The 14,612-nt window shown below is 44.7% G+C and overlaps 1 protein-coding gene across 1 annotated transcript; it reads left to right on the forward strand.

The window, feature by feature from the left end:
• Positions 1 to 309: 309 nt before the first annotated feature.
• On the forward strand, positions 310 to 12,760 carry FKBP2 (FKBP prolyl isomerase 2). The gene is made up of 6 exons (XM_061580068.1): positions 310 to 434; positions 3,849 to 4,035; positions 5,040 to 5,152; positions 8,719 to 8,765; positions 9,493 to 9,528; positions 11,514 to 12,760. The coding sequence occupies exons 2-6, from the start codon at positions 3,862 to 3,864 to the stop codon at positions 11,573 to 11,575; spliced, it is 432 nt and encodes a 143-aa protein (XP_061436052.1). The 5' UTR covers positions 310 to 434; positions 3,849 to 3,861; the 3' UTR covers positions 11,576 to 12,760.
• Positions 12,761 to 14,612: the final 1,852 nt, after the last annotated feature.

Genomic DNA, 14,612 nt, shown 5'->3' on the forward strand with positions numbered 1-14,612 from the left:
GCATGTGAATTCTACGCTTTAATAAGTTACCCATCGGAATATAACAGAGCCAGCAGCAGCAGCTGTTGAGTGCTGTGAGTGACAGGCGTTGCTTTCTGCTGCTCCTGTTGACAGACCGCCGGGGGCAAGTGCCGTTAGCCAGTAGCAGCGCCTACGAAGGCAACAGGGTGGCCAAACAACACCACGCCCGGCCGCCTTTGTATCCCCCCGTAGCGATTGGTAAACAACTAATTCGAGGCCGAGTCGATCTAGCGGAGGACCGGTTGCACGTGGCCGTCACGTGGCCGTCACCGGCGGCGGCGTGGAGTTCGCGAACGCCCCCAGCAGGCGCGTCACGTGACCGCGCCAGGAGCCAATCACGATCGCCCAGCGCGGCACGGAATTCCTCGTCCACTCGACTGAGGCCTTCGCGAGGCGGCTTCCACGTCTCTGAAGTGTGTACTTTTGTCTAATTAAAATCGTATTTAACAACAAAAATGTAATAATAACGTGAGTGCAAATGTCGTCAAGTGTGCGTCGACGTGCCTTGTGTGAGTTCTAAGCGGTGGCTGTTGCCGCGCTGCGTTGAAATGAATGGAGGCCTAAGCAAGGATGCGTTGCGGCAATGATGTTAACACTGCTAGAGTGGTATAGTGATATTATTTATTATAGATAATACTGTCTTGTATCAACGCTACAATTAACTTGTTTTGTGAGTCCTGGTTCCCTGTGGATTGTCGCATCGCAAGGTCGTGAGAGGTGCGAACGGCTTAAGGCACGCATTCATCCAGCAGTGGATCGTGACTGACGTTGAGAGATTATCGCATTGTTTTACATTTAGCCCACTGTCTGTCGCTGGCAGGGTCGATAAAGTAGGTACCACTTTGTTGAGAAGTCAAGAGTTGTGGTCGTTGCGTTGTGGATGGACCTGCTACTACCATTGGAATGTGGAATTTCCTCTACTAAACGATTGCCACGAAAGCGGATAGGCAAACGCCCAGCGTGAGCTTTGGCAGTGACGCGGCTCTGTGTGTCATGTTGTTGTACATTGACACAACAAGAACAACAACAACAACAGCTGCTGCTGCTGTTGTTGTTGTGGTACTCTGCAGCAGCCTTGCCAGCCCCCTCGACCGTGCGGGTCGTGGGGTTATTACACTGGGTGAGTGTGGGGGGGGTCGTGGGGGTTATTACGCTGGGTGAGTGTGGGGGGGGTCGTGGGAGTTATTACACTGGGTGAGTGTGGGGGGGGGGGTCGTGGGGGTTATAACTCTGGGTGAGTGTGGGGGGGGGGTCGTGGGGGTTATTACACTGGGTGAGTGTGGGGGGGTGGAGTTATTACACTGGGTGAGTGTGGGGGGGGGGTCGTGGGGTTATAACACTGGGTGAGTGTGGGGGGGTGGAGTTATAACGCTGGGTGAGTGTGGGGGGGGGTCGTGGGGGTTATTACACTGGGTTAGTGGGGGGGGGGGGGTCGTGGGGTTATAACTCTGGGTGAGTGTGGGGGGGGGGGTCGTGGGGGTTATTACGCTGGGTGAGTGTGGGGGGGTGGGGGTTATTACACTGGGTGAGTGTGGGGGGGGGGGTCGTGGGGTTATAACTCTGGGTGAGTGTGGGGGGGGGGGTCGTGGGGTTATAACTCTGGGTGAGTGTGGGGGGGTGGGGGTTATAACTCTGGGTGAGTGTGGGGGGGTGGGGGTTATTACACTGGGTGAGTGTGGGGGGGGGTCGTGGGGTTATAACTCTGGGTGAGTGTGGGGGGGGTGGTGGGGTTATAACACTGGGTGAGTGTGGGGGTGGGTCGTGGGGTTATAACGCTGGTCAGTGCGGCGAGTCCGTGGTAGTGCCTTGTGACCCCTGCGTGTTTTTTAGCATGGTGCCCTCCCATCCAAGCACTGTCCAGGTTTGAACCTGATTATTCTCTGGGATATGCTGAGATTTGGCACATTCCATTTTATTTGGATATAGGCTAAACATGCGTTAATTATAACAGGTGTTATAGGCTGCTGCGAGGCAATTGTGGTGGGCAGGAGCATCTATAGAGGAAAGCTATCACTTCCTGCCGTCTTCATCAACCAAGTTATAGATTTTAACACGTAAGCTTTCGCGACCGATATTATTAATAATAAAGGTTTTTGTGTTAGATCGCGCCAGTATAAATGTGTCGTAGGTAGTAACTAATTGGCGCGTTGTTTACGTGACAAACCTTACTGGCTGTGTCGGGTGGTGGAGGGTTACGACACATTTATACTTACGTGATCTTACCCAAAAACCTTTATTATCCAAGTTATACACGTACGCTGTATATATTGTATAGTGTCCCCTTGCCGTCATGATCAACCTGCATTGACCAGCTTGGTGAAGTATGGTCAAATAATCCCCACAAGGTGTAGTTGGTAGGACTTCATCCAGCAGCCGATTGACAACAGGGTTGTGCATGTACATGTGGACGTTATTACGTGAAATGTTCAGCCACTAACAGCCTTTGCTCAGACCTTCGCTCTGTGCCTTGAGGGTTTTGTTGTTCATTACATTTTTAGACTGACTTGGTTTATGTGCTGATCGAAAGATTGTTCTTTTTTTAATGGGTGTGATTGATAATTACATGCAACATATTTTATTAGTTTAGGCTGCAAAACACTCAGATGGCTTCATGATGGCGTTTAGTGACTTGTGTATGCTACTGCCATTTAATAATTTGAATAATGTACATTTTGTTCTTCTTTAACTGCAAGTCAAATTAACGTAATAAACAATATTCTTTGGCTGGCATGAAATTTACATTCGGGTAAGATTCAGTGAATGGATCTATTAACACTTGTAAGGTTACAAAATTAGGTATTCGTCACATTGAGAAAATATTACTTTTTCTAAAATAGAAATAGGGTATTTAATTTAGCTTTCAGTAGAATATTGTAAACAAAATATTTTAGAAATGATTTTTGTTAAAAAGCATTGAAAGGTAAGTTGAAATGTAACCTGGTCTGTATGTCCAAAATTTAGCTCCATGTTTTAAAAGTGCAAATACTTTTACTAACATTTAAGAAAATTCCACTTTTCTGTATTTTTGTGCGTGTGTATTCATGCATGTGTAAGCATCCGCTTATATGCATCCGTGCGTGTGTACACAGGTACAATTTCGTGGAATATAGGTGACCATCAATATTTTTACATGACAAATTAAAGGAAAATATCATAGGTTTTTCACTAATAAAAAATGACATTAAAATACTATATTGGAAAGTATGCTATAATTTATTGAGGACTAGTTTTGTGTATTTCTACCAACCTCATAGTTTATTTTACTTTCAAGAAAACTTCCTACTATTAATACTATTAATCCGGACCTCATGTTTCTCTCAAAATCCATATCTGGGCACAAAAATACCCAATAAATGTGAACAAGGGTGCAAAATAATGTCCAGTTACCCGGTTAAAAAACTTTGACACTTGGTATTTGTTTTACTGGATAAATCACTCTTAGTATTATTAGACGTCTGTCATTGTTTTGACAAATTGCATATACAAGTAGAGAAATCTTGATTTGAAGCTTTCGTGACTGCAGGAATCCATACCAAAGAATAAGTAGAGAAATATCGAGGAGACATACCTCTTGGGCAGTGACCAGAATTACTAATAATGGATACATTTCCGAATATGTGAGCCTCGTGTATTCCCCAATGGTCGGATAGGTTGCTGCTCACATTTGTTTATAAAGAGGGTGATAGCAAATTCTCCCATCAGAGTTTGGGCAGTAGACCCACACTGTATGTACGTATGTTGAACTTCTTTCGCACCGTACATAGCCAACCGTGCTAATCTTATAGCATTGCCCATTTGGACCGTTCCTTTGTGTGCGTGCCGAACAGCTGTGCTGACACCATGAGATCGGGAGCCTTGCTGGGTGCCGGCCTGGCGTGCATCCTGCTCTGCCTCCTCCAGGGCAGCGCATGGGCCACCGAGGGCAAAAAGAAGCTCCAGATCGGAGTGAAGAAACGCGCAGACAGCTGTCCCATCAAGTCACGCAAGGGCGACACCCTCCACATGCATTACACCGTGCGTGAACATTGGGGAAAAGTGGTTTGAGACAACAACAACAAAAACTTCATTCGCTTGCATTCTGCCAACTGGACAAACCAGATTTTTATGTTATCTTGTTTTCCAAAACGCTTACTTTTTAGGTGATAATTGTTTTTTTAATGCATTTGTGGCCCTCATTCAGCAGTGGATTGATTAAAATCCTTTATATGTGCTTACATTCCATGGTATTGCCTTGCTAACGCCTGATTTTATTTCCCATTCTGACTTGTGAATGTGTCCACATGGCAAATGTCCACATGGCAGATATCTCAATAAAGTCTTGGTTTGAACTTTTACGATAACGCACCGCACTTCCACTGTACCATAACTTTAGTCTGAAAAGTGCTTTCCATGTGTCCGTCACGAGGCATCTACGCATGCCACAAGGTGTGTGTTGCTCCCAAGTGTTGGCTGCTTGCAATGCATCTTTAACAACGACATGGAAGAAAAATTTATGGATCCTTTGGGGCATGAATTACACGGACTGCAAAAAAAACGAATTGAAAATAAGGGCCAATATCAACAACGACGAATGTTGATATTTAAAAAAAACAATTCCACCAAATACTGAATATGTACATAATGGGGAAAACAGTCATGCAGAGCACACTAAAAAATGGCTGCATATCCTAAATTTAAGCTGTTTGTTAATTGAGCCAAATGGTGGCTTGGTAATTACACATTACCCATATAAATAATCATGCAAGTGTTATAAGCATGGACCTGGAAGCAATAGGGGAGCAAATAGAACGCCTGCCAAATAACATTTGTTATTCTGTCTCTTACAATGTATAGTATGCAGACCCAATAATTTTTTTTCACTTCCATTAGCCTTAACATGTAAAAAAAATCATAAACTGTTTTGACCATATTATTGCTTGTTTTTGACTGTGTACAATTATTGATTTGGCATTGTTCTCAATCAATTATAGTTAAAAACAGAATGATAAAAATGTGTACATGCATTGTACTTCTTGCAGGGTACGTTGGAGGATGGGACGGAGTTTGATAGCAGCATCCCACGCAACCAGCCCTTCATCTTCACTCTGGGCACCGGCCAGGTCATCAAAGGCTGGGACCAGGGTCTGCTTGGGTACGTACGTTTGCTTTGCTCGCAACCCTTCACTGGCACAATCCCACTTCTGTTTAATTAATTTGACCGGTATTGTCACAGCCTTTAACCTGACCACAGTAGCATAGCGTGGTCAAGATGGGCCCTGGTGCAAAGAATGAAGAATGGGGCCCACTGTTTAATTTCTACCCTTGTAGCCCGGTGCCTGGGCCCCTCTGGCCTTTGGGCGCCAGTGCAGTGGCGTTGCCTGTATACTTGACAGCAATGACCACCGTACTGAGCTCGGTCAACTTTCGGGGAGGAATATTATTTGGAGGTAATTCTCCAAAGTTTTTTCAATATGCTAGCACTTGCTGGCCTTTGGTGACCGTTGTTGACTTTTTTATTTCTATGCAAATTAGTAAATGGCACACTTAATAACGTTTCTGATTCATACTTGAATAGACCGCAGGTTGAATTGCAAAGGTAAGCATGCTTTAACCTCTAGCGTCGGTGAAAAAGTAACACTGTCGTGGAAATGTTTTCGTCATCATGAACCATTCACTTTCCACTGCTGGATGAAGCCTCCCACATCGTCACCACCCCTTATGGCCCTACAACACCACACTCCAGCTCAATGGTGGTTGTCCTATGGGGTTCGTCCCCTCATTTCGGAATCTCCAACTGCATCTCCAATTAGTACGTTTGGCTACGTACGGTGCACAAGCGGTTGAACATAAATACATCTACGTACAGATATAATGAGAGGCTGATCGATGCCTGGGTATGGTCGAGGAATGGCTCCCTATGCTGACGATCTTGTGATTGCTGCTCACTCAGAGAACGACAACAACAGTGGAGAGCCAGCCGGGTGGCTAAAGCACAGCAAGTTGGCAGATTATGGGGCAAGGGTGGTGCATCTGCCAGTCATCTTTGTCAACCCATGGCACCTGGTTCTGTCTGGTGACGTGCCAGTGGGCGTTCGTCACTTTGTGTGGCCTTAAATTGCACATCGCCTACCACAAGAGCTGCGTTGATGTCACCGTCACTTAGTGGCAAATAGCGCTTGTTGTTCTTCCATCTGGCTGGCACTCTATCGCCAGTCTCGTCGATTAGTTATAGTTTTAATGATGTGTCCTGCTCAAGCCCACGTATTATGTTTTTTACAATCACAAGGTGTGCCCTAAGATCTCGTGTATTCTCTCATACACGCATTCCTCTTTTGGTCTTTGTAAGTGCACCTCGCCACGTTTATTTCGGTATTCTTCACCTTTGGTTGCATGTTCTCTGTCAGAGTCCACGTTTCCAATGAGTGAATATTGGTAAGTTGCTTTTCATTGTCCAAAAAAAAAATCCAAATTCACACCAAGAAATAACTGTTGGAAGGACATATCTGTATAACACGAGAGTATGTATATAGATGAGTTATTGAAGGGGGACAGGGACCAAATTGATGAAATAAAGAGATGATTATGAGCAAAATTAATATATTATACTTATTTTTGTTATTTAGTATGATATTTTATGTTTTTTTTTTGGAATGTTATTATTCAACTATTACAGATTATGATTGCTATTGAGTTCTGAACAAAATATATTGATTTATAATAGTATTGGAAGTAGTTGTGACTTGTCATTGGAGTGGTTAAAAGAGTATACCTGATAATTATAAAGGAAAGGTTTGTAATGAAAGTAAAAAAAACATGTAATCCAGATAATTTTTAAGCATTGTAATTATGGTGTGTATGGTGGCGTGGTGCTCATATATAGAGTCCCACCAATTGTATCTTGCTCCAGAAAACGGCATGACAGTTTCCATAGCAGCCAGTAGCGAGGCCTATAGCAGTGGCCGTTGATGCAGCACAATGGGTAGCTCGGATGTGGATTGTCCGTGGCTTCCGTGTATAGGGCACACGTTATTAGAGAACACAGCATTGTTGTTTACACACATCCATCAAACACAGCCCCTGATGAAAGCCCATCAGTCTTCATGGTATACATTCATCCCTTCTTCTTCGTGGGCCCACACAGATAACTGTGCTCCTTAATAACCATTTTAATTAGTAGCTGCATTAACAGGAAGAAAAACACACACACGCACACAAACGTAATGAGCCCGATCTTGCCTTGTATAGTGAGTGGTACGTTTCGACACTGCCCTGCCCACGTATCGGCTTACACATTCATCAGACAGGCTGCCGCCATGTCCACGTCATTTCGCGTTGGAAAGAAACATGTCTGCGAATAGTGAGTCTGTTCACAGGGCAGGTATTTAGCTTCAGGGTATGTAGCATATCCTGCCGCAGCTCGGGCACATTGTTTTATAGATGTGAGAGTGTGCCACGTCCCCGATGTCTGAAAGGTGTTGATTCAGCTGCCTGCATTATTTTTGGGTCAAAGCCAGGTATAACAAATCGTTGTATAATGACATAAACACAAAAGTATAAACTAATTTCAGTTCACAAGCAACGTCGACTTACCGTCCCTCTCGTTGTTTCATCTCTCTTTTTTGCCTTTTTGTTTGCAGAGCACCTTTGTTGGCAAATTGTAATTGTACTTTGGAAACATTTGCTTGTCAGAACACAATAATTTGCTGCCGAAGCTATAGTTAGCATAAATAATACTACACTCATGTAACTAATCATAATGCACCACCACTGAAGTAATGACTTCTGTTTGGTAGCAGGTACAATTGTTGGAATGTCCCCAGTGAATTGTCACAATGAATGATAAAAACGGAGATGTATTTCTTGTATCGTGTTTTTCCTTCTGACTGAAATTTAATTTTGAAACTGTTTTCCAAAATCCCTAACCCGCCATCCCCTCTGTTAGTTAATGCTAATGGTTCTTCATAACCCTCTGCGTGGCAGGTGGTGATTACTTGAGCTTCACTTTGCAAGCGGTTTTTTTTCACCCTCTTTTCTTCGACTTGCACCTGCCATTCCTGAGATATGTCACACGTACAACAAACATCGAGATGTTTACTTACTGTTGACCGGGTTTCTCTTTTAGAAGACCTTTTTATCTCTCTTGGTGGCACATGCTGCACTATTATGGAACCACCTGTAAAGCTTGTATGTGTTTTAATTTTATTCACAATGGAAAGCCACAATGTATTGTCAAATCTACGTTAACGCAAACAGCACAGGCAACGCATTCCTATTATCATCCGCAAGATTTACCTTTGGGGACACTTACAACATGAATGTGGTGGTGAGGTGTGTGCTCAAACCCAGTGAATGCAAGGTGGTTTGGACAAAGGGTAGGCACACGTGATTGACATGCCCTGTACACCCACGGTAGTGTTTGCTCTGTCCACTTATCACTCAAGTTTTTTTTCAGGCTTCAGTCCTTGACACTGATTCACGCTTTTGCCTCCACATAATTAAACTCTTGAACGTTTAGTCTCGGCTCGGTGAAAGTCCTTTCTCGTCGCTCGGTCTCTCTTGGAGCAGAAAATAACTGGCGCCTGAATCCCAACCGATGTCTCTCCAGCTGTAATGCGGCACAAGTGTGCCTGTGTGGCATGAACGAGTTCACTGGTTGTGTACGTTGATGATTTAAACCGAACTTTATTTCATCACAAAAATGTTTTTGTCATCGTGCAGAATGTGTGAAGGCGAGAAGAGGAAGCTGGTCATCCCGCCTGAACTTGGTAAAGTTTTTTCACCCCCCCCCTCCCAAACCCCTTAAGCTCACCGCATATCGCAGGATGGACAGGGCTGACATACGAGCGGTTCCCGAAACGATCGAAAAGCGGCCGTAATTTAGCGTAATAGCACCCAAGATTTTGAGAGGCCTCTTGTCGGATGTGGCACCGCTGAAGAGCGGGGGCACTCGCCGATTGGCCGGCGTTGCGAGGACTTGCGTCTGTCGCGTCCCCGGCGTCTGCGTGCCTAACGGCCCGCTGTCTCGCGTTGTTTCCGCCCACTGACGGACGCGTTCGCGTCTGGGCGCCCGCCAGACCATGTCCTCTCGCAGTGGGGGACAAAGAGGCCTCGTCTTGTCTGCGGCATGATTAGACGGCTCGGGGCCCCCTAGCCCCCCCCACCTCCGCTTCCAAATTACCACAATCTTCAGATGGCCTGATAGCGTCTTCTTCTTCCTTTTTTTTAGATCCCTTTGAACTTTATCAATTTTGTCAGCCAGCTTTGTAAACGGCAATAGGAAGATAGCAGGTTTGGGGTTTTTTTTTCTTTCTTCTTAACTTTGTGCGTGTCTTTTTTAATGCGCCCTCAAATTTAAAGCCACTGATGTTCCAAGGAAAATCACTTTTATAGTTTTAAGAAGTCCAGATTTTCTGATTGTATGTAATGGAAATGGATTTTTTTAAACGGGTGGAATTTTGAACGTTTATTCCGTGTGATTTCTTTTTCTCGAAGGCTACGGGGATCGAGGAGCACCGCCAAAAATTCCTGGTGAGTCATGATTTATGCATTTGTGATGTTTTATAAACTTAAGGAAAATAAATGTTCGATTTACAGTCGTTTGAATTCCCTGGCCTGTATCTGTGTTCATATATTGAACGAATAAGTTTACTATGCAGCAATAGCATAGATTTTCAATTAAGGTGTTCCTCTCAATTCATTTATGATACCGTATTCACATATTGGTAGCATTTAAAACCCCGGTGTTTCAAAATTACTCCTCTTAGGTGTTTTAAGTCTGACATTTCTGACCGGGTGATGTGGGTGGCGAAAGTCGTTGACGGTGTATAACTTCCATTATGTGAGATTCATGTCGTTACCTCAGTGCAGTCAACACGTTTGTTCATGTATCTGTGTGTACCAATTGAATCATCCTAGGGCTAACCCAATTTGAAATTACTACACGGTGCCACATTTAACAACAACAGAAAACCCAGCAGCATGACATGGTCCTGCCCCCACACAGAGACTTAATCCTTCGAACAATGGGGAATCAAAAGAAATCCAGCTCGCACCATATTTCTCCTCGTGTTGAATTGTTCGCTTCGGAAACATGTGCACATTTGGGTCTGAAGCTGTCGGTTATTGGGTTTTTTTAACTACTGAGTGTACCTACAGAGCATGAAGCTCATTTTCAGACCTATTTCCTTTTCGGACGGTACAGTAGGGACGCAATTATACATTGCCTCATTATCCACGGGTCTCGTATAATCCTCGCTCTTTTTCAGGGTTGACATGGGGGGCGGGTGGGGGGGGCCTGCTTGCGCGACAGATTTGCCCGGTGCACTGGGGGTGTATTAATCCGCCACGCTGTGCCCGCCGCTTGCCCTGCCGTGTGGCCCGCTCGTACCAGACGCAGAGCGTGCGTGCGTTTCATTCACTGCGTATGGGCTGACAGTGTTCCGAGTGAAGCGAACGTGTACACAATGAAGTATTACGTTGTAACGGCAAGCATCGTTTTATTCCGACGACTGTCGTGTGTAGGAACAAAAGAACTACACGTTGTAAGAATTTGCATGTTGGTATTAGCAAATGTACATTTATCTCAATCCTGTATATTGTGAGTAGAATTAGCCCTCGGTTTCGCGGACTAATAGGGGGGAAGGGGTGTCCATAGAATCCGATTGCCCGTTAATGGCCAAATTACGTATTTTGAGCACTAAATCACACCCTACCACATGCAAACTACTTCCTGATACAGTATTGTAATGTTTTTCATGAATGTTTACAGTGATAATAATAGTGTAATAATACTTGTATATTTCAGTGTGTTTTATCTTCTTAAATAAATTATAACTTTGCATACATTATTTGAGTGGAGGGTACATGTAAAGACTGCTGTAACACCATACCAACCCGTTCTGTTAAAACTGTCCAAGCGTCAAGCAATCACTTTTCACCTTTGTCGTGATGTTACGTATACAATACTGTACTGTAAAATATTTTAAAGACCAAAGTGCCGTAAATTAACTGTACAACGAATTTTCCACTTTTCTATTTTGACTTCTTTTAAACACAAAAAACACGTGTAGTGTAATAAATACTGTCTACCCATTAAGGGGAAGAAGCGAATATTGACGGGACTGATTTCCTTATTACCGGAAAGTCGTTTGATCTTCAGACAAAACTCGGATTCAGCAAAATCTTGTCCATTAAATCCGTGATCCGTTGAATGGTGGTCCTTTAAACCGAGGGTGTACTGTACTGAAAAATGAAAACAGTAACATTTGAACAAACTTGCGTTTCCAAATTAAGTAACAATCAATGGATGTTTTGGGGGTTTATGTTCATTACAACTCTAGGCTAGGCCGCTATTATTACTATATTTGTGAAACTTATTCCACTCGCCCGTAACAAGTGCTGCTGCGCGTTGTATGCAAAGTATTGTCGTGCTTATATTTCTGTTGTAGCGATGCATTTTAAGTGACGGTAGCCGGGAATGTGAGCGTTGTATTTTTATGCTCTTTCTCGTTCAGGTGGAGCTACCTTGGTGTTTGAAGTGGAGCTTTTACAAGTGGAGCGTCGAGCGGAGCTGTAATCCAGCGCGAACAAAACAGAAATCATTCCTACAAATTGCAAATGCATTAATAAATTCTACTACAAAAAAAATCGTTTCCGCTTCCTTGATCATTTTTCATGGAAAATTTTACGCATTGCTGTTTTGTTTAGTACAGTAATGTATACTGATTTATTCCAAAACTTTATAAGTCTACCCATTCAGATTTACTGTCGTGCTATATTTTCGTTTGTTGTCCGTGCACATGTTCTAATATTAAACAAATGTGGAGTATTGAATTTAATCTCCAATTTGGCCCGTGAATGGTCTTTTGCCCCAGTGAACATTGTAAATTACCCTTTTTATGGTTTCTTCATGTCCCTGCCAGCACAACATCATCATCTTATTTACCTTGCCAACATCCCCCCGCTTGTATTTAATCCAAAAAAAATTAACGGCTAAAAGCTCCCAGTTCTGTGCGTTGCACGGAAAATTGAACAATTGATGGGCAGTAGCGCCAGCGAGTTTACGGTTTCATTTGCATCGCTGGTTAAAAGGGCAACACAAAAAAAAGGATTTACAGAAAACACCTTGTGGCTTGTCCGTCGTATGCACCTCGTGCTTTCTTGCAGCGGAAGATTACGCAACATTAGCCCATGGTTGAGTGTGCCGTGTCAACTCAACTCCCACGAGATGCTCGAGTGAGCACATCATGCGCCTGATGTGTAGTTTTTAAAAAGTGACCTTTACAAAAGCCTCGAGGTCAGCGGGTATTGCGTTATTACATATCCCAAAACTCCCTTCGATAGTATGTTTTACAGTGCAAAAAAAAGGCATCGTTAAATGAACGTATGCTTCCGATGAACGTGTGTCCCCCATGCATTACGCATTGGAGGTGCAGCAGCAGTATTTTACATAGCCGGTTATTGGCAAGCCTATCACTTAAGCATTTGACTCGACATCCGGTGTATGATGGTACAGTAAAAGGATAAAGGCTGTGGATTTAGTTTTTTAAACCACGTGTGTATCGCCATGATCAATCTTTTGGATGAAGGCCTCCCCAAATCGCCATATATCGCTGTCCTGCGATGTATAATTCCCTCTCATTGTCTCACCTTCCTCAATTCAAGAAACGCGTTAACTATTACCCATGACAACGATAGTATTCCGGGCCCAGTAAACGTGATTTTTTTACGAGAATTTCATAATAAATGTTTATAATTTCAACCATTTGTGTGGTTGCCTGCCTGGCCCCATTTTCTCAGTGCGTTACCTGCGCGGATCCAACAGGTCTCGCCGATATTTCCGTGCAAACGCCAAAAACTGAAGCAAGCCGTGCGTTTACAAATAACGCTAAACGGTTTTGATATTGCTATATTTGATCACTCCGTACGCGCGCTGCAGAGAACGCTGCATGAGGCGGCACGGGGTCACGTCGCAACAAAGCATCTCCGGCCGCGTTCCCATGCTCACCCAGCCGTGTCGGGGCAAGCTTAAGCAGCCTCCCCGCCGTGTCTCAAGACTTCCACGGAGACCTCGTGTGTGGAGGGGTGGGGGATGGGGTGGGACCTGTGGGCACCCAATGGGGTACCCATGCTTGTGTTTGGTTAGGGTCGTTGTACAACGTGGGGGGGGGGGGGGGGGTTGGTCTGTACGATTGTCGTGGGGTGCATCTCGGCTGGGAACGGGGTGGCCGTGCTCCCGTTAACTCAACTGCTAAGCTCGACAATTCGCTCCAAATCCCGACACAAACTGTTTGGTTAACCCGCGTGAACCCTTTCGCTCCCATCAGCGCTGCGTAATCGTTAGGAAATAATTGCAGTGGGGTTCCTTTTTTTTGGGTGGGCTTGCATGGCTTGGCTGTGAATTCGCCATTGAGTGTCAAGAGCGCAGAACTCTGTTGTGTTTTTGGGAGTTGCTCCTCCGCGCGTTGATCGCCAGGATGTCCGGTGTTTCGCAACCACGTGCTCGGAGCTTCTTCACGAGGTGAACTCGGTGTGTCCGCTTCTTCGGGAACTGAATTCGTTTTCGGAAGAAGCTTCCGCCGGGCACTTTGTTTGCGGGGTAGAGAAGCACCACTCGCGTTCAAATCACAGGACGAATGTGCCCGCATCTTTCCAAACTTTGCACGGCAAGGGAGGATGGATTTAATAAAATTTCGATATAATCCCCTTGATGGATTCGCCCGTCCCCGTGGGCTCGCTCTCACCTGGTGGAATAAAATGTTCGACTTGTGTGGGATGGGGGAGGTGAACGAGTCTCGGGCTCTCTGCCGTGTGAAGGGATTTGGGGGGAATCCCCTGCAGGTATGTTGTTTAGCCCTTGACAAGTGCGCGGCGGTCAGTAATTATGGGTGATTGGGAGCACCCGAAGCTCCTCTTGTAGAAAAATGTGCCCCGCTTTTCTCGGCACGAACACCTCTTGACCCATGGGGTTAGCTCACTATATATATACACACACACACAGTGGATCAGCGCTGCGCTACGAACCTAGCGACGCGGGTTCGATTCTCGCTGGCGGTCCAACATCAGTGGCGATTATCTGAACCCGTCCTGGGCCTCCCCCAGGTCGACTCAGTCTCATATGAGTACCTGGTGCGGTATGTAAACATCGCTACTGGGGAGACGAAGGCGGCCAGGCGTGGTGTTGGCCACCCACCCCTCGTGTACCATGCCGACCTTCATAGATGCTGGCTCACAGCACTTGCCCCAACAGTCTGTTAAGGCTATACGGGGAGGAGGATCTTTGACTTTTGTATATATACGGCATCGAGGTTCACTGCCATAAAAGTCAACCTAATATTGATTTCGCACTCTAACAATCAGTTAATTACGATTGTGGTATTTTTTTAATGAATGTACACGGGAATCAAAGTTTTTTTTTTTTTATGGAATCACAATTAAACGATGTTTCACTTTAAGGCTTAATTTGATCGATGTATTTTGTTTTAGTGACACTTTTTGAAAGAACCATTCGAAAGGTCCCACCGTGTGTGTGTGTGTACATGCACTTGCCCAAACAGCCTGCTAAAGGCTACACGGGGGATCTTTGTTTGTATCTTTGTAGATATAATCATATC

The sequence above is a fragment of the Lethenteron reissneri genome, chromosome 8 (genome assembly GCF_015708825.2).
Source record: "Lethenteron reissneri isolate LAM-NWPU_2019-01 chromosome 8, ASM1570882v1, whole genome shotgun sequence".
NCBI lineage: Eukaryota > Metazoa > Chordata > Hyperoartia > Petromyzontiformes > Petromyzontidae > Lethenteron > Lethenteron reissneri.

Coding starts and splice junctions, on each gene's coding strand:
- FKBP2 (XM_061580068.1), top strand. CDS start 3,862: ATGAGATCGGGAGCCTTGCTGGGTGCCGGCCTGGCGTGCATCCTGCTC. Junction 4,036..5,039: donor CCCTCCACATGCATTACACC/GTGCGTGAACAT, acceptor TACTTCTTGCAG/GGTACGTTGGAGGATGGGAC. Junction 8,766..9,492: donor GGTCATCCCGCCTGAACTTG/GTAAAGTTTTTT, acceptor TTTTTCTCGAAG/GCTACGGGGATCGAGGAGCA.